Source organism: Rhinolophus sinicus, linkage group LG18 (assembly GCF_036562045.2).
Source record: "Rhinolophus sinicus isolate RSC01 linkage group LG18, ASM3656204v1, whole genome shotgun sequence".
Lineage (NCBI taxonomy): Eukaryota > Metazoa > Chordata > Mammalia > Chiroptera > Rhinolophidae > Rhinolophus > Rhinolophus sinicus.
Window position 1 is genome coordinate 16,361,312 of NC_133767.1, and position 23,103 is coordinate 16,384,414.

The following is a 23,103-nucleotide window of genomic DNA, read 5'->3' on the forward strand; positions in this document are numbered from 1 at the left end:
GGCCGCCCCCCTCCGGCCGGGCCCGCCCCCGGCGCGCACGCCCCTCGCTCCATGGCATTCCCTGGCGGGCGGGCCGGACGGGCGGGCGAGCGGGCGCGCGGGCGGGGACTCGGCGCGGGCGCCCTCCCGGCCGGCGGCGGCAGCCCCTCCCTGAGGTCCTCAGGACCCCCGAGGACCCCTGGTGCCGGCGGCGGCGGTGAGTGAGCGCGCCTGGAGGGGGGGGCGCAGGGCGCCGCGAGCTGGGCGGATTGGGGCTGCGTCCGCTGCGCGCGGGGCCGGTCCTCAGTCCATCGCGGCTGGAACCGCTCCGAGGGGCCGGAGCCCGGTCGGGTCCGGGGTCCTGGTCGGGTCCGGGTTCGGGGTTTGGACCAGTACCCGCTCGAGGCGCCGGGACTTTCCTTCCCGGAGTTTCCCTGAGCCGTCCGCGGAGGCGGCCCAGCCCCGGATTCCAAACCCGGCGCGCCGCAAAAATAGCCCGTGGCCGGATTAGCACGTCCCAGCGGACTGACCAGGCCGGACAGCTCGGCTCCAGCCCCCGCCCAACAGCTGAGGGTCCTGGGAGCGGGAGAGCTCGCAGTCCGGCTTGTCCCCAGGCTCCTCTGAGCTGTAGCCTCCCCCCCCCCCCCCCTTACGTTTTCCTTCCCGGCCGCCACCGGTGGGTGGTGTCTCGAAGTCGAAACTCCAGCTCAGAGGGTGGGACTTCACGGGATCATCCCTGTCCCAGGCGTACTCCCTGGGGATGGGAATCACATCAGTCCTTAGCAGTAGCTGTGGAGCTAGGAGTGGGGACTGATCTCTGTCTCCCCTTCTGCAAACACGAAGCTGCAGGGCTCTGCGAGCTGCTCCCAAAGACACCCCCTACCCGGTGCTCAGTGGCGGAGAGGTGCAAGCCAGGGCAGAACTTGAGGCTACTACCGGGTACCGTGAAGCCGGCCTTCTCTTAGCTGGGGAGATGGAGGCACCCCCGGTGCTCAGCGCACTGGGGGTGGGGTTGGGGGTGGCTGGCTGTCTGCCCTGCTGGGGCCATGTCTCTGGGACTGCACGGGGATTGGGCAGGAAGTCCCCTGGCCATGCCTGCCCAAGGCCCAGATAGTACTGACTAGAATTGTTCTTCTGTGTGTGCAGCTTGTGTCTGTGTGTCTGTCTGGGTGGGCGGGGCCTGGGTCTGGAGGCCCCAGCTCTGTGCTGGGAGAGCCCCCCCTTCCCCACCTTGGGGCTTCCTGGCAGAGAAGATTCAAGGATGAAACTGGCTTTTCAGGTTTGGCCCAGCTAGGTGCTGGGTTCTCCCCACCCCCATGGAACCAACCTCAAACCCCTAGCCCCTACCCAGAGATTGGAAGAAAGCTAGGGAACCGAGCAGCTCACTAGGGCCCAAGGGGTCCCTGAGGCTAAGCCCCCTGACACCAGGAGTCATTCTGGGTAAGCTGGGTCCTTTTCCCTGAGAACAGGACGGGGGCTAGGAGCGGGGCACAGGGGCCAGGGGCCCGAATTGAATATGTCAGGCCCCACGCTCCTTCTCAACCCGTCCAGCAGTCTCCACTGACTGACCAGCCTCCTGTGGCACAGATGGAGAGACTGGGATCTCTCCATCTCCCTGGCCAAGAAAAGGCCTGCCTCAGGCACTCAGCTCAGGCTGGAGTGTTGCTGTGACCAATATCCCTCAGTCAGCCTTAGTGTGCCAACCAGACAGACAAACGGCCGCCCTTGGGAGCTCGCATTCTAGGAGGACCCTTGGTTCAGAGGGAATCCCAGGTCTCCCCTGACTTTCAGGGCCCCCTCAGGGTCTTCTCAGCTCCAACTGCCTCTCAGGGTCTTCCCTGTTCCTGCTCCCTGGATGTGAGGGGCTCCCCGACCTCAGCTCCAGTGGCCCTGCCTTGGTGTCTGTGACAGGGTTGAGTTTCTGCTCAAGGATCGGATTCCTTGGCTTCTGCCTGTTTTGTGGGTGACTCCCTCTCCCCTGAACTGAGATGCTCTGGGTTGTGGGGGTGGCATGGGCTCCCAGAGGGGCCTGACAACCCTCCACAGCCTGAGGAATAGGGCCAGCAAGGTGGGCACATGGGACCCTCCCACCCCGGCTCCTGGGCAGACATGGCCCAAGGCTCTGAACCCCATTGTAGGTTCAGTGACCTCAGGCAGTGACTGACCTCTCTGACCCTCAGTTTCCTCACCTGTAAGATGGGCACAGAGGACCCCTCCCAGGGCTTGTGATGGTTCAGGGTTCTTTGGGTTAGGCAGGTGTCAGGCTTGTGATGACCTCAGCCATTTCTGCTCTGATAACGCACTTTGGGGACTTGCGTTCTCCTAGTGAGGTCTCTCCAGCTGGTGTGTCCTGGGAGGGTGTTGCTAAGCCCCGAGGCTTTCTGGGCACCAGAGAGCACACCTGTGGGGTCCGTCGGGGGCACTTCTGGGGACGCTAACTGGTGACCAGACATGTTAATGGGATGTGGCCTTTTCCCTCTGCAGCTTGATGGGGTGCTTTCATCTAACTCCCGTGATGCAGCTAGACCCCATATGCCGCACCCAGAACGGACACTAGCTAAGTCCATGCCCCTACCCCCTTGCTGTCTGTGGCATGGACGGTCCTCCCACCTCTCCGAGCCTTGGGCTCCCTGACCTCGGGGTGTGTCTGCTGTTAGCCCCAGTCAGACCCAATGGGGTCTTCAGGGGCTTTGCTTCTGGCCGTTGGTAACCCCTGGGACATATGTGCCCGCTGAGCCCCTGGGCAGTGCGTCCTGCCCAGGGCCGGCGCTCCCTTCCCCACCCTGTGCCCCAGGTGCCCAGGTCAGGGCCCCATGCGTCACGGCCTCCTAGAGCAGGAAGACGTCTGTCATTCTGGTATTGAGCCTCTGCATCTACTCCTCTGGGGTGACAGCAGGTGATGGGTGACACGGGGAGGGAGGGGCTCAGTGTGTCCTCCTTCGGATGGCACCTGGCCATTGGCTAGGTCTCAGGCCTGCCCTGCTCCCCTCTGAACCTCATTTCTTCCACAGAAATGTGGTGGGGTAGCCGGGAGGGATGAGGGCCTGGCCAATATCTTCCCAATATGATGCCGTTTACCGATGAGGTAGGGGCCTAGAGAGGCCAGGTGCCTTTAGCTTTGCCACCTAGCAGCATGTGGCAAAAAGGGACTAGATCCTAGGCTGCCAGACAGCAGATGACCCCACTCCCAAGGGAGATCTGGGGTTCCGCATTTGATTAGGAGCAAAACAGAAGCCTGAGGGTCAGAGATCAGGGCACTAGTGGGAGGCTGGCGGCGTTGGCCTCTCCTGGGACCATGTGCAGGTGAGCTGGGGACACGTTTGGGCAAGTGTCCTGGGGTGGGGCCCACTGCTCCAGCTGACCTCGGTGGTGGGCGGGCCCCTGGGCTGGGCAGGATGGGGCCCAGGCTTGGCAGGTCTGGTCCTGGGCCCTGGGCCCCCACTTGACCCCCAGCTGCCCCGGCAGCATTTTCCTGCAAGTGTGCAGGGAAGGCCCGAGTGCCGTGGTAGCCGCTGCTCCCAGCTGAAGATCCAGCTTCACGCTGGCTGTGGCCACGGGCCAGGCCTCGGCAGAACAGAATACCTCCCCAGTCTGCTCCTGCCCCTTGGCCCACCTTCCCAAACAGGGCATCTCGGAAGTGTCCCATCCACTCCCCACTATGGCTCCCGCTCTGGTTGCACACGCCCTCTCCCCCCCCACCCCTCCTGACCCTTCCTCCGGCTGCCCTCCTCAGGGAGCTCCCCAGGACTGGTGGGCATCACCAGCCTTTCTGGTTTTGATTCAGCTGCTGCTTCTTGAGCACATACTTTGTGGCAGGGACTGCAGTGGCCCCTGCTTTTCTGATGGGAAAACTGAGGCTTGTTCAGAGTTGGTGGTGGAGGTGAGCAGGGTCTGTGTACAGTGTCTCGGGCCAGACTCTCCCCACTGGTTCCTGCCTCCTGGCGCCTCCTGCACACACACAGTGCCAGCCTGAAGGGTCCCTGGTCAACCCCAGAGCAGGAACCTTGGTCAGTGGGAACCCCCTTCACCCCCCACCCAGCCCTCTGCCCTGATGGCTGCAGCAGCTCCCAACCCTCTTGCTGCTGCTTAAGCAGCCCCAGTGGTCCCGTGACCCCGCACAGCCCTTCTCCCTCAGCCTTATTTAAAGTCTTGCCCCCCAATATCCTGAGCTGCTCGAAGTACCCGGGGTGCAGCGCCCTGGGGTGCCGTGCTGTTTTGTGCCCCTCCCTGCCGGTGGGCTGGGTCCCCACTACTGGCGTTTGCTTCATCAGCACTTCTCACCTTACCTCCACATGCCCCTTTGGGTGTCTTCGGGTGGGGCTGGGCCCTGGGGGGCAACCATGGATGTTGCCAGAGTGACTCAGACGCTGTGTGACCCTGGGCAGTTAGACTCTCCCCTGGGCTGTGGTTTCTCCCAGCACCCGGGGGGTCAGCAGAATAGAGATGGTATTGGGATTTCCCCCACGAGGAGCTGTCTGGGAACAAGAGCCCACTGTGTGCCTGGGGGAGGCCTGGACAGGGAGCCACTGTCTCTGGGCGGGCACTGTGCCCCTCCCTAGTCCAGACCCTTTGTCCAGCCGGGGCCGGCCCCTCCCCCACACCTCGGGTCCACAGTGAAGCCACCACCCTGTGAATCCCACCCACTTGAGGTCCAGATGGGAAACTGGGCACATTGGGGTAGGAGCCACAGCACTGAGGGCAGGCTGGGCATCCTAGAGCTGAGTGGGTCCCAAGCACAGGAGGGACGTGGGGGGCGGGGAGGGACACCCCGAGGCCTGGGTGTACAAGCAGGAGCTGGTACCTCCCTCGTGAGCTGAGCAGCTCTGGTGTTCCTGGGACAGACTGGGGGCCTGGGCCCGCGGGGGCCGGGGGATGTCCAGCTCCCTTTACACGCTCATGCCCTCTTCTCACCTCTTTGCTTGTGCTGTTCCTGCCGCAACCTGGTCCTACAGTCACCTCTTCCCCCCAGACCCAGTTGAAGGGTCATCTTCAGCAATTCCCCCATCAGCTGGGTCATGGGGATGGCTGGCCTATGCTCCTAACGGACCAGTGTTTACAGGGCAGTGGCACTGGAGCAGACCTGTCCTGGGCACTGTGGGTCCATTCCCGAGCTGTGCCAGGGGAACCCAGGGCCAGGAGCTCCTGTCAGGGGTAGGAGCTGCCTGCGGGCTCTGGAACACGTGGGAGGTTGGGCAGAGTGCACGGGCAGGGGCCAGGCCCTGAGACGGGAGGGAGTCAGGTGTGAGGAGAAGCCACAGGGTGGGGGAGCAGTGGGAGCCTCAGGAAGTCATGGATGTGTGTGGGGTGAGCCAGTCAGCTGGCAGACGGTTCCTGAGCTGCTGAGTGGAGAACCAGAAGCACTGGCCCGTTTTCCAGGCGAGGACTGGAGGCCACGTGAGGCATGCCATGTGGCTGGGTGGCAGGGACAGGCTGGGTCATAGCCTCCCCCTCTGAAATGCGAAGGGGGTCCCCATCCTGTCTGGTCCCTCGCCCACAGGGCCCCACGGGGTCCAGTACAGTCTTGGGGGTCAGATCACCTGGATCCCCACCTGGCAAGCATGGCCTGGCCGTGGCTTACAGGGTGCCTGGGGGATGCTGTCACAGCAGTGCAGGTTCTGGAAGCCTCTATGTGATCACCACTGTCTCTCCAATATGCCTCATACTGTCTGAAATCCTACCGCTGGTGCTTGAGCCTCAGAGCTGTCCTTCCCTGTCACTTCCTTACCAGTGGGGGAGGGGGGGCCTTAAAAACCAACATGATCTGTGAAGGGGGCACTGGCGGATGGTGATCTGTGACCTGTTGATGTGACTGAGCCATATGGGGACACACAAGTCTGGGCTGGGTTTGTGGTGTAAGCTGCATGATTGCCGGTCTCCTGGTTCAGATCCCAGAGACACCCAGTTCTCAGGATGCCTTCATGTCACACCCTGTCCCCCTGACCCTGCCCGCCTCTGTTCCCTTCCAGGGTCCCCTCCATGTGACCCCACACGGTGGGGCTCACAGGGGCAGGGGGCCCAGAAGGGGTTCCCAGCGACGTGCAAACAAATGCTACTGTTGGTCCTTACCCTGAGGTCAGATCAGCTGACCGCGGGGGAGAGGGGCTTGACTCTGAGGGGGCTGCATGGATGGAAAGACCCCTGAGTGTATAGTCAGCTCAGAGAAGAGCCAGGAGAAGGCACCCCTGCAGGACCAAGCCTTCCCGCTGAGCCTGGTTGGTATAGCGCAAGTGGGAGCTGCAGGCAGTGCCCTGGGACTGGCCCTAATTGGTGTAGGGCCATTTGGGAGTCTGCGTGTGAATTGTGTCACTCTAGGGGTCATAGGATCTGTGAGCAGTGTCCTGGGCTCGGCCCTTTGGTGTTAGGCCAGTGGGAACGGCCAGTCGCAGCCTGGCCCTCAGACAATGTAGAGCCAGTAAGGCCTGTGAGCTGAGTCCTGGGCTGGTCCCTGATTGGCATCGCGCCAATAGAAGGTGTGACTACTGTCCTAGGCATGTCCCTGGGTGGTAGGAGGCAAGGCGGAGCGGTGAGCAGTGTCCAGGGCTGGCCCTGTTTTGTGTCGGGCCAGGACGAGCTGTGCCCAGCACCCTGTGCCCTCCCTGGTCTGTGTAGGAGGGGAGCAAACGCCCTTGGACTTTCCCAGGTCAGTGTAGAGCCGAGCGTTGCTCTGAGGAGAGTTGCGGCCCCTCCCTGGTCTGTGGAAGTTCAGGAGGAGCAGTGACAGGCCTGTCACCCCCTAGGTAAGCCACCCTGGACATGTGACCTCGGGCAAGTCAAGCCCCTGTGCTCCAGGCCTGTTTCCTTATGTCTAAGACACGGACGAGCCTTTCTCTACTCCTCCTCCAAGCACTTGCGGGGGGGGCTCAGAGTGGCAGCTGTTTCTAGGGGTGTTGGGGGTGGGTTGATTATAGACCCCGCAGTTCAGAGTCTGTCGGGGTCCAAAGCTCTTTGAGGAGGCCAAGGAATTTTGGGGTCTCTGCCCTGGGTATTGCTTGGCTATTCGTCCTCTGTTGTGATCAGGGAACCTTCCCGATCTTGGATATCCTGTTTCCAGATCCCTTGTGGGGAAGGGACTCCAGATCTGTTCTGAAGGTGATGTTTTGTAAGGGGGGAAGCCATGGTCACATGACATTTGCCTCTCGGTCACATGGCTAGACAGTGGTGGCCCATATCAAACCCTGGCCTCTCTGCTCTGGTCCCTGGGCCCTTACCCTGTGTCTAAATGATAATTGTGGGTGAGGGTCTTAGATGCTTAGGTTGTGGAACCGGCCAAGCTGCTGGCCCAGCGCTGAGCTGCTTTGCGGCTGTTTCTGAGTGTATGGCGCACCCTGGCGGTCATGACAGCATCTGCGCCCAGCTGGTTTTCAGGAGATCCCTTTGCCCCCGGAGCTCTCAGGTGCTGGGAAGTCGCTGGGCCGCTGCTCTGTGAGATGGAGCCATCCCACACCCCTGTTGGCGGTGTAATGGGCCATCAGTCTTTGGAGCGGACGGCATGGGGTTTGAGAGGGTGAGATCTACGATTTGCTGGGTGTACAGACTGGGGCGAGCCCCCCAGCTTGCTGGTGCCCTCCTGCCCACTCAGACCTCCGCACTGGTGGTTCCCTGTGCCAGGAACAGCCCCGCACTGCCAGCCTTGTTCACTCGAGCATTTCCTTCAAGCCTTTGCTCAGATGTCCCCTCACAGGGAGGCTTCAGTGTCCCTGGCAACTAATGTGCTGATTTTGACTATTACATTTCGCATCTTTTAACTCAGGACTTACTTCAGGTTTATTGTTTGTCTGGACTATAAGCTCCAGGAGGGTGGGGATTTTGTCTGTTTTGGTTTCTTCATTTCTCTACCAGTGTGTCCTAGGAGTGGCTCAGAGTAGGCACTCCAATATTTGTCACCTGAATTTATATTGTCTGAGGACCTAGTATGTGCCTGGGAATGGGACTGAGCGTGTCAGTGCTGAGCACACAGTAGGACTTCAGCAATGGGAGCCGTGACCACCCCTCGTGGGGTTATCACTGCTTCCCCCTCCTCCTGGGTGTGGGCCCCAGGAACCCTCAGACGTCTGTCAGCATTGTTATTTGTTACTGAAAAACACACCACACCCCCAGGCCCGCCTTGCTGCACCTGGAACCATGAGCGAGGTCCGCAGGGACAGCGCGAGCAGCCTGCAGCGCAAGAAGCCGCCCTGGCTGAAGCTGGACATTCCAGCTGCGGTGCCCCCCGCGGCAGAGGAACCCAGCTTCCTGCAGGTAGGCCCTGGCCAGCAGGGGCTGTGGGTGCATCCTGCCCAGCGCCCTGACCACGACCCCGTTACCCAGCCCCTGAGACGCCAGGCTTTCTTGCGGAGTGTGAGTATGCCGGCCGAGACAGCCTACGTCCCTTCGCCTTACCATGAGCCCCGCCGGCCGGTGCTGCAGCGTCAGATATCCATCACACAGACCATCCGCAGGTACGACGCTCCCCTGGCTGCTCCGGGGGCTGGTGGGACAGAGGCAGGCATACAGGGTCGCCTTTGGGTACTGAGGCTGGGAATGGGGCTAGGGCCCTTCCTGTCTCAGCGTTCTCCTCCGCCTTGTTCCTGTGTCACCTCCTGCTCCGGGGACTGACTCCTCTCACCTCCCACCCTTCTCTGCTCCCCCCCAGCACTTGCTCTCTCCTTCTCTGTCTCCCCCACCCCAATGCTCTGGCTCCTGAACAGCCGACAGGTGCGTTTTGGGCGTGTCCACACCCTGCCCCTCTTGAGCCCCCCTGCTGCCTGCAGGATCCTCCCACAGCGCTGGTCTCTCTCTCGGTCCCTGCTCAGGTACCTTGGGCAGAGCATGCGTGTGTGAGCGTCAGCTGGCGTGTGCATGGCTTGCGACCTCTTGGGAGCACTTTGCGTTCCCTGAGGCTCCTAACGCCAGGTGCGGTCGGTGGTTTTGTTTGCATGTCCAAGGGCTGTGGGCAGCCTGCCTGGGCTTCAGTGCCCACTGCCTGAGTGCTGTGGTATCTGAGGTCAAGCTGCTGCCCAGGGCCAAGCTCTCTCTGGATGAGCTAAGGGCTGAGCTCTGAGCCCCATGTCTGGACTCAGTGTCTCCCCACAAGCCCCCCTCTCAGGGATGGAGTGCGGGCCTGTGTAAAAGATTCACCTGGGCAGGGCCTGTTGTCTGCGGTTCGAGTGGGAATTTGGAGTTGGCTAATTGTTTAGGGGGCTGGAACCCACTCTTCATTGGACCCAGCCCAACTGGACCCCAGACCCTGGAGTGACCGGAGGCTTGGAGTGGGGCATGCAGCCCAGGAGCAGGGCCTGTGAAGCCCCTCCTGGGGAGAGGTGAGGTCTGGCTTCCACTTGCTGAGTCCCTCCCATGGCAGGGGCACAGCTGACTGGTTCGGAGTGAGCAAGGACAGTGACAGCACCCAGAAGTGGCAACGCAAGAGCATTCGTCACTGCAGCCAGCGCTATGGGAAGCTGAAGCCCCAGGTCATCCGGGAGCTAGACCTGCCCAGCCAGGATAATGTGTCACTGACCAGCACTGAGACGCCGCCCCCGCTCTATGTGGGGCCGTGCCAGCTGGGCATGCAAAAGGTATGCCCACCCCCTGCTGCCTCCCACAGGCCCCTCACTCTGCTCCCTGGGGCAGGGGCTGGGGCTACAACCAGCCTAAGCAGAGGGTGCTCCTTGGGGCTCATGGTCTGGGAGGGTGGTCCGATGGTCTCATAAAGACACGTAAGATAGTCTGGGAAGGGGTCCTGAGGGAGGGGCCAGCCTCTGGATGGGAGCGTCCCAGGATGAACAGCAGTATAAAGGCGCTTCAGGCGGGGAGAGGAACCTGTCTGGGTGTGGGGGTGTGTGTGTTTGGGGGTGGCACCCACCAATGTCCAGGCACCCACTGGGTGTGTGTTGTACATAGTGGGACCCAGGGTGGGAAGGAGCCCCGGAGGTGAGGCCCAGCCCCGACGCCTGCATCTCCTCCCCTTCCCAGATCGTAGACCCTCTGGCCCGGGGCCGGGCCTTCCGCATGGCGGACGACAGCGCGGACGGCCTGAGCGCCCCGCACACGCCCGTCACGCCCGGCGCGGCCTCCCTCTGCTCCTTCTCCAGCTCGCGCTCGGGTTTCCACCGGCTTCCGCGGCGGCGCAAGCGGGAGTCTGTGGCCAAGATGAGCTTCCGGGCGGCCGCAGCGCTGGTGAAGGTGGGCGCAGGGGCTGGGGGGGCGTGGGGGGGGGACCGAATCCCACGCCATGTGCTCAACTCCTTGTGCTCAACTCGTTGCGGGCAGGGCCGCTCGGTTAGGGACGGCACGTTGCGCCGCGTGCAGCGCCGAAGCTTCACTCCTGCCAGCTTCTTGGAGGAGGACACGGCTGACTTCCCCGACGAGCTGGACACGTCCTTCTTCGCCCGGGTAAGAGCAGAGGTGTCCCCTGAGACCCCTCCGCCTATGCGACCCGCCCCCCCACCCTGACCGCGCGTGTTTGCTCAGGAAGGAGTCCTTCATGAGGAGCTGTCCACGTACCCCGACGAGGTGTTCGAGTCGCCGTCGGAGGCAGCGCTCAAGGGCTGGGAGAAAGCCCCGGACCAGGCGGACCTCACGGGTGGGGCCCTGGACCGCACGGAGCTGGAGCGCAGCCACCTGATGCTGTGAGTGGCAGCGGCGAGGGGCGGGCAGTGGGGCCGAGGCGGTCAGGAGCAGCTGGGCCCTCCGGCAGGACGCCCCGCAGGCCTGAGGGAAGGGGTCCGCTTGGCTACCGTGGCCGGTTGACCCAGCGCTGAGCACCATTTGGGTCTCGGCTGCCCACCTGCGGAACAGAGCGCGCAGGTTGGACAGAATTCAGTGGGTAGGCCGGGGAACCGCTTGTAGGTCCGGCCCCACCGCCAGAGGGCGCAGGGTTGCCCTTTTCTGGTAAGGAGGGGGCTGCAAAGTGCCTTCCTCGCCAGATGGGAACAAGGCAGATGGCAAGTAGCCCTAGTCCCGCCTGGGAGGGGCTGCGCCCTTTCCCCCAGGTAGGTGACCGCGCCCTGTCCCCCAGGCCCCTGGAGCGCGGGTGGCGCAAGCAGAAGGAAGGTGGCGCCGCAGCCACGCAGCCCAAGGTGCGGCTGCGGCAGGAGGTGGTGAGCGCGGCGGGGCAGCGGCGGGGCCAGCGCATCGCGATGCCGGTACGCAAGTTCTTCGCCAGGGAGAAGCGGCCTTACGGGCTGGGCATGGTGGGCCGGCTAACCAACCGCACCTACCGCAAGCGTATCGACAGCTACGTCAAACGCCAGATCGAGGATATGGACGACCACCGGTAGGCCTGAGGTCCCCGTCATGCGGCAGGGACGACTCGGGGGTGGGGGTGGGGGCCCCGGGTTGGAGATGCCGCCTCCGCTGACGCTCCGCCCCGCAGGCCCTTCTTCACCTACTGGCTCACCTTCGTGCACTCGCTCGTCACCATTCTAGCTGTGTGCATCTATGGCATCGCGCCCGTGGGCTTCTCGCAGCATGAGACCGTGGACTCGGTGAGCCCTGGCGCCCCACGCCCCTCCACTGGTCTGGGCCCTGGATTCCCTCCCGCCCACTGTGGGAAGAGAGGGCCGGAGGCGGCTCCTTCTCATCTCCTGCCCAACCTCCCAGGTGCTGCGGAACCGCGGGGTCTATGAGAACGTCAAGTACGTGCAGCAGGAGAACTTCTGGATTGGGCCCAGCTCGGTGAGGGCGGGGTCTGGCTGGGCGGTGGGCGGGGACGCTGGGCGGGCAGGGGGCAGGGCCTCAGCTCCCCGTCCCGCTCGCCCGCAGGAGGCCCTCATTCACCTGGGGGCCAAGTTCTCGCCCTGCATGCGCCAGGACCCGCAGGTGCATAGTTTCATCCGAGCCGCGCGGGAGCGGGAGAAGCACTCAGCTTGCTGCGTTCGCAATGACCGGTCCGGCTGCGTGCAGACCTCGGAGGAGGAGTGCTCGGTGTGTACCCCTGCCCGCGACGCACGCCCTTATCTGCACTGCGTGTGTTTGTGGTTGTGTTGTGACTTCAGATGGAGCCCGTTGAGTTATCCTTTACCTTAGATCTCGGCACATTACACCGTCCCTCAAATCACATTCATTACTTTTTAATTCCCCAATTGCTCCATCTTACCCCGCCGACCATTGTAACCCCTGTGTGTGCTCTTGCTACACGTGTCTTGTTTTTGTGCCTAGGCCTAGTTTACATAAGTGGTATTTCCTTTATCCAAGTTTTTATTACATCCCTCAATGAGGAGGTGCCAGTTTATATCAATTCTGATTTTGGACACAGATTGTTTCTAATTTTAAGCTAATAGGAATTACGCTGTTGCGCTTATAACAGAATCTCCCCCGTGCACATTTCTGGAGTGTAAATCTATGGAGTGTGGGTTGAGCTCTGGAGGCTCTCAGTGGTTTTGCTGTGGATTCTTGTCTTCTGGAGTCCGTACTGGGGGAGGGGTGGGCTCTGACCTGTGTCTCCCCACAGTCCACGCTTGCAGTGTGGGTCAAGTGGCCCTTTCATCCCAGCGCCCCAGACCTTGCTGGCCAGAAGAGGCAGTTCGGTTCTGTCTGCCACCAGGACCCCAGGTCGGCCCTGTAGCCCCTCCCTTACCTCTTGGTCCTTCTCTCCCTGGGTAGTGGGGGGAGAGGGTGCTGCCCTCGTGGAGGTGGGTGGGAGGGTGCCAGTGCTAAGGGCACAGAGCAGGGCCTGACCATATGCTGGGCTCGTGCAGGGTGTGTGATGAGCCCTCCTCGGAGGACCCCCACGAGTGGCCGGATGACATCACCAAGTGGCCGGTGAGCCTGGGTGGTGGGGTTGTTGGGGAGGAATCCACCCCTCACCTGTTCGTGATGCCAGGAGGTCCCAACCCTCTTGGGACCCTGTGTTTAGATGCAGTGCCCCTGACCTTTGCCCAGCTTGTCCCTCCACTGACCCCTGCCTCTCTGAGCAGGTAGAGCAGGAGAACCAGGTAGAGACTTGGGCGGCCCAATGACATTCTTCCAGTTTGACCGTTGGCCAGGCTGAGGCTCAGCGTTCAGTAGCCTCTTGGTCAGGGAGGCCTGTTTCCTACAGCGGGAGCCTGCCCTTCTCTGCCCCAACCCCCAAGCCTGGTGTCAGGCTGAGGGTTGGGGGAGGCCCTGACCCAACTCATCCCCATTTGTGACCCAGATCTGCACTAAAAACAGCGCGGGAAACCATACAAACCACCCACACATGGACTGTGCCATCACAGGCCGGCCCTGCTGCATTGGCACCAAGGGCAGGTAGGTGCCCGGGGGCAGAGCGCTGTCTTGGGCTGTGCCCTTCCCTTACCAGGTCCCAAAATAACCCCAGATACTAGGGGTGTGGGGTGATGAAGGGCCAACAGAGGTGCGCGAGGGGGGCTGGAACCTGGGCCCCACCGTGGAGTGAGTGGGGGCCTCTGTCCCTGGGCCCCAGCAGCCCCCCAACCCTGGCCTGACCTTCCAGGTGTGAGATCACCTCCCGGGAGTACTGTGACTTCATGAGAGGCTACTTCCACGAGGAGGCCACGCTCTGCTCTCAGGTAGGCCTCCAGGGTGCGCGTCCCTCCCTGTCCCCCCAGCCTCGGAGGGTGCTGACAGGCCACTCTGCACAGGTGCACTGCATGGATGACGTGTGTGGGCTCCTGCCCTTCCTCAATCCCGAGGTGCCCGACCAGTTCTACCGCCTGTGGCTGTCCCTCTTCTTACACGCTGGGCAAGTGACACCCTCAGTGCTGAGCAGGGATGGGTGGGCGGGGGTCTCAGGGCCCCCGGGAGTGGCTGGCCACGGACGGCCGTCCCTGCTGAGGCCGCTCCTTGCCCCACAGCATCCTGCACTGCCTGGTGTCCGTCTGCTTCCAGATGACCGTCCTGCGGGACCTGGAGAAGCTGGCGGGCTGGCACCGAATAGCCATCATTTACCTGCTGAGTGGCGTCACCGGGAACCTAGCCAGTGCCATTTTCCTGCCGTACCGGGCAGAGGTGAGGCTGGGTCCCAGCCTGGAGCGTGTCCCCTCGGCCCCTTGATCCTGCTGTGCTCCGGGCCATGGGAGGCGGGATGGGGAGACGAGGCTGTGGGTCCGGGGGTCCCACTCGGCCCGCACTGCCTGTCCCCCCAGGTGGGCCCGGCCGGCTCGCAGTTCGGCATCCTGGCGTGCCTCTTCGTGGAGCTCTTCCAGAGCTGGCAGATCCTGGCCCGGCCCTGGCGCGCCTTCTTCAAGCTGCTGGCCGTGGTGCTCTTCCTCTTCACGTTCGGGCTGCTGCCCTGGATCGACAACTTCGCCCACATCTCGGGCTTCGTGAGCGGCCTCTTCCTGTCCTTCGCCTTCTTGCCTTACGTCAGCTTCGGCAGGTTCGACCTGTACCGCAAGCGCTGCCAGATCCTCATCTTCCAGGCCGTGTTCCTGGGCCTGCTGGCTGGCCTGGTGGTCCTCTTCTACTTCTACCCCGTGCGCTGTGAGTGGTGTGAGTTCCTCACCTGCATCCCCTTCACCGACAAGTTCTGCGAGAAGTACGAGCTGGACGCCCAGCTCCACTGAGCTGCTGGCCACTGGGGCCGCCTGCTCCCGGGCGCCGTCCACCCCGAGCCTTGCAGGCCATGGACGGGGCTGCCTGAGCCATGTGGGGTTCTCAGGCCATGGACGGGGCTGCCTGCGCCCCGTGTGGGGTTCTCAGGCCACGGACGGGGCTGCCTGAGCCATGTGGGGTTCTCAGGCCATCTGAGGCCACGGACTGGGCTGCCTGAGCCCCGTGTGGGGTTCTGAGGCCACGGACGGGGCTGCCTGAGCCCCGTGTGGGGTTCTGAGGCCACGGACGGGGCTGCCTGAGCCCCGTGTGGGGTTCTGAGGCCACGGACGGGGCTGCCTGAGCCCCGTGTGGAGTTCTCAGGCCACGGACGGGGCTGCCTGAGCCCTGTGTGGGGTCCGCCCGCATCTTGGACACAGACCTCTTGTGCCTTGTTCACTGCTGTTGACCCTCTCGTACTTCTGGGCATTTATTACACTAGTTCCCGTGATTCCCTTCTAACTAGTCTCTTGACGACCACCTCAGGTGGCCAATAAATGGACTGGGAGCGTTTTAGCTGCCACTAACTTGACCAGAGCTGCCTTCTCCTTTCTCGTTCCTGGCTGGGGGCTGTGGAGGGACATTCCTCTCGCTCACAATTCCCCAGACAAGGAACGAAGTGTCCAAAACACCTCCCAGGGAAGTCCCTCAGCCAGGTTGCACCCCCTGCCCCCAGCTCCCTTCCTTAGTTACTGGTAGCCACAATGGGATACAGACCCAGGCATGCGCTGTCACATCTCCCCCACACACACACTGAGAAGCGCCCTCCCTGCTCAGCCAGCAGTTTCAGCTGCCGCCCCAGGCCCCTCCATTTCCGGGAGCCAGGGGACGGCACTGCTGTACAGTCCTGTGGGCAGAGGCGGGAGGCCCTGCCGACAGCTGTGCTCTCACACACAGGCCTGTTTGTTTCTGCACAAACAGAAGAGAAAGCCAGCTGCGCGTGGGGGACACACGTTTATTTCCTCCTGGCCGTGGGAACACAGTAACGGTCAGGTGGCCTCCGTAGCCCTCAGGACACACCAGCCCCATTCTCTGCCCTTGCCTCCTGGGATGCAGCAGTGCCCGTCCCTCCTGCCGGGACTGTGGCTTGTGGACTTTTCCAGGTCAGAAGCAGAGAGGTTTATTCTGTACACAGGGCCCGGCCCACAGCCCTGTGGCATCTGCCACGAGATGAGGGTGTTTGGGCTCAGGGAGGGATAAAGCTCAGGTCACAAGCACTGGCTCACTGGGTCCTAGTCCTGAGGGCCCAGGCTTTAGACAAGTCCACTTGTGTTCACTTTGACATTCTCCTGTGACAAGGGGACAGTGGCCCATGGCTGCTTCCTGCTGGGCAGAGCTTGTCACCAGCACAGTTGTCCTCGTCCAGGGGTTCATTTTTGCCTCAGCTTTTTGATGAAAGACACCTCGTCCCGATTCCGGATACCATAACTGAAAGAGAAGGAAAGGTGTTAAGTGTCTGATCTCTGGAAGGGTACATCCGGGACTCCTCACCTGAGGCTAGTGAAAAACCAAGAACGAACAGGTGGGAAGAGTGTGGCATTCAGGAGGGGGCAGTGGCCACACTGTACCAGGGGGAGGCCTTTCACCTCCATGCACTCTTTCTTCCCTCTTCTGGCTCTGTGCCGCCCTGAATTGCCACGGGTGAGAAGCAGTAGGGCCCCTCACCCCTCTCCTCCACCCCCATTCTCCTAGTGGGGACCCCAGTGGGAGGCGTCAGCACAGCCGGGGGCCTCTGTAGGTCTCACAGAGTCCCCAGGAACAGACTGAGGATCCCTCCTCCCTGGGAAGGGCCCAGCCCTCTGGCAGAGCATGTGGAACTAGACAGCACTGCCCAGATGCCTCCTGTAGCTCAACATGTGGCCTGGACTTACTCTCGGAGCTTCTTCCTGTCCTCTGTGAGCTTCTCTCCTGCAGAGGTCAGATGGTACGTTCTCCACACGTAGGACCTGCAAGGTAGGGTTTCAGGTAAACCATGAGCAGGGTGAGAGGGGCAGCTGGGATGCAGACGCTATGCCTGAGAGCAGCTCATGGTGCTCAGCTCTGTGGGCCTGGGGCAGCTGGCCTCCTCTTCTGGGCTCTTTCCTGTACATTGTGCACCATGCCTGAGGCAGCTACAAGGAGGCCGGCTGGAGCATGCAAGGGAGGAGATGGGGCCGCTGATACCTGCACCATCTGTAACGAGGGGGACCACTTCTGGACACATCACAGATGCCCTAAGGTGTCCCTAAGTACAGATACCCAGCTGCCTAGGTGGGGTGATGCAGATGAAAGAGCAGCTGATGCAGGACTCCCAGGCATAGAAGCACCTGCCCTGTCTGAAAGCTCCAGGCAAGGAGCCCATCACTTTAGTCAGTACTTTGTAACAGGGCTTAGTGACTAAAAAGCACACAGAGTCCTGTGGAGTCCCAGCCCAGCTCCCAGGAGGGGATGCAAAGAGCATTGGCTCCACTTACCAGCTGATGTGTTGAATGCCCCCTTCCCGCTCCTGCCTGAGCTGCACGTATCTCTGGATGGCTTTCTTCAGGTCCAGGACTGTGGCGTTCTGTACTACGACCACAGCTGCAACCAGGGACACAAGAAGGAGAAGATCCATGGTGGGAAGCCACAGCCACAGCCTCAGGTGGTGGGAGAGGAACCCAGAAGCCCTGTCAAGCCTTGTTTCTGACCAAGGCTCAAATCTGGGTGGGTGGGCTTGTGGTTGCCCCAACACCCATGGGCATGGCCCCTGAGTGTCCCACTGACCAGCCCCTGTGAAAGCTCAGATTGCATGGCCTGAAGGGAGGTGGGCAGCACTTACGCATGACTTCTCCATCCATCTTGCACACTCGGACTGTCATTGCTTGGCCATACTCTAGGGCTATTTGGGAATTGACCTCTTCCAAAGTAACCTAGAAAAGACCAAGGGTGGAGGTGGGAGCCCTGGCTTTACCACCCCAGACGACAACAAAGAAAAACAAGGTGGTAATGTCCAAAAAACGGTGCAATGTTATATGCAAGACAAGAAAGGGAAAAGGTTCTTACTTATAAGGGTTTTTTCCCAGTTCAGCATCTCAATCTCATGTTCCACCCACATTTCCCATTTAAAGTCCAAAGTGGACAGAGGCTCTGGAGAAAGGAGCACAGAACAGGCAAGAAGGATGGATCCTCTCACCCAGGGGCTGGGAAGGAGGAAGATACTGGGCCTGCCCATCTGTCCTGGGAGCCTCTGATCACCAGGATCCAGGCCCGGGCCTCCGGATAAGGCTGAGGCAGGTGTGCGATGATACACGTTGCCAATACAACTTTTAAGAAAATACAAGTTAACTTTAAAACTCCACGATGGACAAAATAATGGTGAAGCTTGAGAAGGGAAAAACCAGCACTAACGATCTTGTCCTTATTTTGTCTGCCATAGGTTTTACACCAACTCTGAGTTATAAACGTATTAAAATATCATTATTTTATTTTACTTGGCGCCTCTTTAACCTCCGCGCCCGAGGTGAGAGCCCCGCTCGCCCCACCCGAGGCTCGGCCCTGGTTAAGACCCTCACTGACCCTCTGGGCCGCAGCCGCCATCAGCACCTCGCGGGATCCACACCCTACGAACGTCCCGGCGGGGAACGCCGCCTGCACCCTGCCCGCGCGCACCTGGATCGGGAGATCGCAGAGCAGCGGGTCCTGCACCACCATGGCGAGACCCTCCTGGAACACGTCCACCGCCTCGGAGTGCGGCAGCGCCTCCTCTTCGTCCTCATCATCGTCCTGCGCCTCGGGCTGCGCCGCCGCCGCCGCCTCCGCCTCCTCCAGGGCGCCTCGCTGCCGACCGTGCTCCGCCCGCACCGTCTGTCCGCAAGACCGAGGCCCGGTGCTTTCGCCGGGGGAGCAAAACCGGCGATGCCAACATTAGGGCGTCGATGGTTGGCTGCCGCGAGGACCAATGAGAAGTGCGAGATGGCCTGCCGCGGTGCTCGCTGGGAGCGCGACATCGGCGTGTCTATTGGTGGGCTAAGGCGGTCAGGACCAATAGGAGCTCGAGGTGGGCGGGCATAGCGTCGGCTCCTGAACGGCCGCGGGGGCTGCCGGGAGGCTGCGGGACAGAGTCTGCCGTCATGCTGCTTTTCTGTCCCGGCTGCGGGAACGGGCTGATCGTGGAGGAGGGACAGCGCTGCCACCGTTTCGCCTGCAACACCTGCCCCTACGTGCACAACATCACCCGCAAGGTGGGTCCTGGAGCCCGGCGTCGGGCTCGCGCAGGCCTCCCGCTTCCTCCGGCTGTGCTCCACGCCTGTCAGCACGCACGGTGGCGTCCCTGGCCGTGGTCACCGCAGAGGCCGCCGCGGTCCTCGTAACGCCGAAGTCAGACCGAGTCCGTCTTGCGCTCAGTAACGCTCAGCCGTTCTCCAGCGTGAAATGTGCTCACAGGGCAGACCGAGCGTTGTCACCGCGCCCCTCCCCCCAGCCGTGCTTTTCTGATTTCAGGAAAGGGGCTCTTTTGCCCCAGAAACACCAGCCTCTTGGAGGATCTCCCCTGATGGACGTGGCATTGCTACCAGCGCCTTTGCGCATGTTTCCTGTCCGGTCCAGACTTCCCCTAGACGGCCGTGCCACTCTTTTGTCACGTCTTCGCTTAAATCATCACTCGATTTAAAATTGCAGCCCTTCCATTTTATCCTCTTCCCCTGTTTTGTTTTTTCTCTAGGACTCGTTACCTTCTAATACGCTGTATAGTTTACTTATGTGCTTTGTTTGCCGAAGCCGAGACGTGAGCTGTGGGAGGGCAGGGCTCTTTCTGTTCTGTTCCCTCTTGTGTTCTCGTCTGAACACCTAGGACGGAACTTAGGACGTGGTGGGTGTTCAGTGCGTGAATTATGCTCCCTGGGTTAGAACTTGGTATTTTCCCCTCGATCTTTACTCTTTAGAAGCAGATCCCCTTGGGGCTACCTCGTTCTCAGTGTTTGTGTTCTGCACTGTGCTGCTGTGTTGTGGGAGTTTAGAGTCTGGAACTATGAGAAGAGTGAACTCTTACGTCACTGACATTTCAAGAATGTCTGGTAAAACTTGGGGAAGAACCAGGTGCTTTGAAAGCTCTCTGCCTGGGGTGGGGGGACGGTGGCTAGGCTACCCAGCCGGTTCTCTTTGGCTTCAGGTGTATTTGTTTCTCGCATCTTGGGTTAGCTGGTAGTGTCTTAGAGGTGTGGGCGTAGAGGAGGGTCACACCGAAGCCATCGTGTCTTCCTGCTCTGGTGTTTCATTCAATCCGTGCAGAGATCTTCTCCGACGGCTGAATCTCTTTCTTCTCTTGCCGGGCATCCCAATCGTAGGTTCTCCAAATTCCAGTGGAGCGTCCTGCTCTGTGGTAGCGGGAACACTGTTTTCGTTTAGTATCCCTGCTGGCTGGGAGGAAGAAAGTGTGGGAAGACACTTGAGGGCAGGTGTGGAGGTGTGGTTTGGTGGCCCCAGGTTGCACTGTTCACTGACTTGGAGAGTCTGAAGACTTGCTGTTGTTTGTTAGGTAACAAATCGGAAGTATCCAAAGCTCAAAGAAGTGGATGATGTGCTTGGTGGAGCGGCTGCCTGGGAGAATGTTGACTCCACTGCAGGTAAGCGGGAAAGCCCTCTGTAACTGAGCGGTGGGTAAGTACGAAGCTACTGGCTGCTGCTCCGTGGCAGTCTGTGATGTATTTAGAAAGTGTATTTGCTCTTTAAGAACTTCTTAACACCAATAATATTGGCACAAGCCTTGGAGTCGTGCAGTCCTGAGTTAAAGTCTCGGGGTGACTTCTTACTGTTTTATGACCTAGGTGGGGTCCCTTAAGCACGCCAGGGCTAATCCACACTCGTAGATTGTGAGAGCATCCAAGTGAGTTATACAGTGTTTGGCATATAACAGGCAATTCAACAGGCGGTAGCTATGATAGCTACAATGGTAGGAATAATACAAATCAGAATCGCAGGAAATAAATGTGGTCTTCTTGTTCTCATGCGAAATGTTAAAAGTTAATACCAGAGAGCACTTAACTGCAGTCTCAGTAAAATAAATGTTTATTTCAAGTCTTGATTCGTCTCTAATAGACATAGATGTGACCAAGCAGAGCCCTAGAGAACCTGCACTGAGAGGAGGAAGAGCTAAGTAAGATTAGTGCCATTTCTCTCCCTCTCTAGACCAGTATCCAGCTCTGCCACGTTAACAATATAGCAAGGGCAGAATTTGTCATTAAAAGCTAAGTTATGCCCCGAATGTCCAAAATGGTGTTTGAGAGTTTTTGAAGGTGTTTCCATCAAGAGCAGGGTTAGTGTCTCAAAGTAAAAACCTTTGAAGGTAAATGTGTCCTGGGGTCCTCGGAAAAGGTATGGGATGTGTGGTGAGATCTTGATAAGAACAGCCTGAGGAGCTACTGCCAAATAGACCCCTAAATACTCGGGGAAGCGGATTGGTCAGCCCTTGGGAGCTCCTCTGGGAAGAAGACAGGGCGTCTCCACTTCCCAGGTGATGGACATGAACTTGTTAGGGGGAGTCTGCACGGCGTGCGCTCCGTAATTCACACAGCAGCCGTGTTATGTTTCCAACCAGTCTTCTACCAGGTTTGAGAAAAACAGTGGGGTCCAGGGAGGGGAGGAGAGCGTTTCCAAGCTCTCCTGGATTTCCTCAGTGTGAGAGCACACTGGGAATGAGATCACTGTTTATAGCCTTCCATCGGGGGACCAGGTGAGCGAGGGAGGGGCTTTGCTGCCTTTTACATAACACCTGCTTCTATCAGGTATGCTGGTCAACGAGCATCGTGTTAAATAACGGGGATCACTTGTTTCTTTTTCTCATTCCCAGAGCCCTGCCCCAAGTGCGAGCATCCTCGTGCCTACTTCATGCAGCTTCAGACCCGCTCTGCAGACGAGCCCATGACCACCTTCTACAAGTGCTGCAATGCTCAGTGTGGCCACCGCTGGAGGGACTAGGGTGCAGCCGGCCAGCTGTGTCAGTCTGTTCCCTTCTTCCCCGCAGGGGACTCCCAGCTGGGAGCGGGCACTGTGTGTCCTGAGGGTCTCTGCTGGTTGGCAGAAAGCTAACCCTTTTCGGGTTGTCGCCCAGGGTGTCAGGAAAGATAGCCCTTCTGCCAACCAGCGGATGAACTCATTCATGTCCAGGGAGATTTTACATGTGGGAAGGAGCTTCCGTCACTAAGTACATTCTGCTTAAGGTCCAGTTCGTTCATCTCCTACATTTGTCGGGCAATTGACATTCTCTCGCCATGAACCAGCACTCTTCAATATTTACATTGTTTGTACAACTCATAAAATAGAACTTATTAATTTAGTGCATTAGATGTTCCTAAATATTTCATTGTTAATTGCAAACTTATTTAATCAAAATTTATGCTGAATATTTAATTAAAACGAAAAGTCTAATATCGCCTTCTCAGTGTTTTAAATGCCTTAAATAGATGCCAGACCCCAAATCATGATTCCAAAATTGACTACTGCACTTAAGACTAAACTTGTTACAAAATTGCTAATGACATGGATTTAACTTGCTTTATTATTTCTATGCTGACTTCCTAATATTGCAATACACTTTTTAGATACTATGTTTGTATGCCTTCTGTGTTCTTTCCACTCGGAAAAGAAACAGGGGACAGGGGACAGGATCTGGATCATTGATGAATGGATCTCTTGCTCAGGGCCTCAGACTTCACTGCTTTTCCAAATCTCTTAATAATGAAGTCTCACTCATAAAGTCACGGTACTTAAAGTTATGCCTTTGGTACTGTTTTTTACTGTTTTGAGACTTGGTTTCTTTCCCAGAAATGATTTGAGTTTCACATGAATTGTTTTCGTGTTTCTGTGACACGTTGACCAGGTCCTGCGCCCATTATCTCTCATCAGTTCTATTTCAGAACAGTTTGTTCTGGTTTTACAGATGTGATTTCATGGTGTCTTTTAGTACTTTCTGCTTGTGCCGCTCGTTTTGTTTCCTCCGGCGCCAGTTCTGGTTGGGTTCGTTGTGAGAGGCTGCGTGGTGAGACCACGTACCCCGAAGTTAACTGCCTATCTGCGTCTTAGCTGTGAGACCTCCCTCAAGTTGGTGAACCTCTGCCTTCATTTCTCCGTGTGTAAACTGGAGATAGGAGTCAATTTCAGGGGTTTACAAACCTTTTCTGTAAAGGGCTAGGTAGTAAATATTTTAGACTTGTGGGTTGAGTTAAAATCTAGGACACACAAGAAAACAACTTCCACAATTTTCTTCTAGGCAAAATTCAAACTGTAATCGTAGTAATTGACTAGTAATCACAGTATTTGGTAATATGGGTCTGTTGATGGAAATCATGGCTGCCCTTTTGCTTATTTGGGGTTCAAAGTTGGGGTTCTTGTCATTACAATTGAATGCATACGTGCGTCTGTTAATGCAGGTCAAGTGCATGAAGTTCAGGGCTGACATCCAGTACTGATGAGAGACGCGGATATTTTCCTCAAAGTATTTGCTGTTGAATAATACACTGAAAAACTGTAGGCTTTAAATCCTTTGCGTGTCTACAAGCTTTGTAAATTTGTCCATCGAAGCATTTTCATGCTCTACATATAGTTTTACCACCAACGGTAACACATCTTAGCAGATTCCACTTCAGGCTCTACTGCATGAGG

At 59.0% G+C, this 23,103-nt stretch overlaps 3 protein-coding genes across 4 annotated transcripts; 2 read left to right on the forward strand and 1 right to left on the reverse strand.

The window, feature by feature from the left end:
* The first annotated feature begins 42 nt into the window (after positions 1-42).
* Positions 43-15,022, forward strand: RHBDF1 (rhomboid 5 homolog 1). 2 transcript variants are annotated; one of them, XM_074322867.1, is made up of 19 exons: positions 43-196; positions 8,077-8,217; positions 8,287-8,417; positions 8,667-8,771; positions 9,320-9,533; positions 9,931-10,140; positions 10,228-10,350; positions 10,429-10,586; positions 10,976-11,233; positions 11,333-11,444; positions 11,560-11,634; positions 11,722-11,883; positions 12,410-12,510; positions 12,657-12,720; positions 13,094-13,188; positions 13,394-13,469; positions 13,542-13,642; positions 13,755-13,908; positions 14,046-15,022. In XM_074322867.1, the coding sequence occupies exons 2-19, from the start codon at positions 8,101-8,103 to the stop codon at positions 14,463-14,465; spliced, it is 2,676 nt and encodes an 891-aa protein (XP_074178968.1). In that variant the 5' UTR covers positions 43-196; positions 8,077-8,100; the 3' UTR covers positions 14,466-15,022. The 2 variants fall into 2 exon arrangements, with proteins under 2 accessions (XP_074178968.1, XP_074178969.1); XM_074322868.1 differs by lacking the exon at positions 8,667-8,771.
* A 406-nt stretch (positions 15,023-15,428) lies between these two features.
* Positions 15,429-18,395, reverse strand: SNRNP25 (small nuclear ribonucleoprotein U11/U12 subunit 25). The gene is made up of 5 exons (XM_019718077.2): positions 18,118-18,395; positions 17,288-17,378; positions 16,944-17,049; positions 16,362-16,436; positions 15,429-15,918 (listed from the first exon to the last, which is right to left on the reverse strand). Exons 1-5 carry the CDS (start codon positions 18,157-18,159, stop codon positions 15,861-15,863), a joined length of 372 nt encoding a protein of 123 aa, XP_019573636.1. The 5' UTR covers positions 18,160-18,395; the 3' UTR covers positions 15,429-15,860.
* Positions 18,396-18,531: 136 nt separating this feature from the next.
* POLR3K (RNA polymerase III subunit K) lies at positions 18,532-21,870 on the forward strand. The gene is made up of 3 exons (XM_019718093.2): positions 18,532-18,689; positions 19,982-20,069; positions 21,293-21,870. The coding sequence occupies exons 1-3, from the start codon at positions 18,579-18,581 to the stop codon at positions 21,418-21,420; spliced, it is 327 nt and encodes a 108-aa protein (XP_019573652.1). The 5' UTR covers positions 18,532-18,578; the 3' UTR covers positions 21,421-21,870.
* The last annotated feature ends 1,233 nt before the right edge of the window (positions 21,871-23,103 follow it).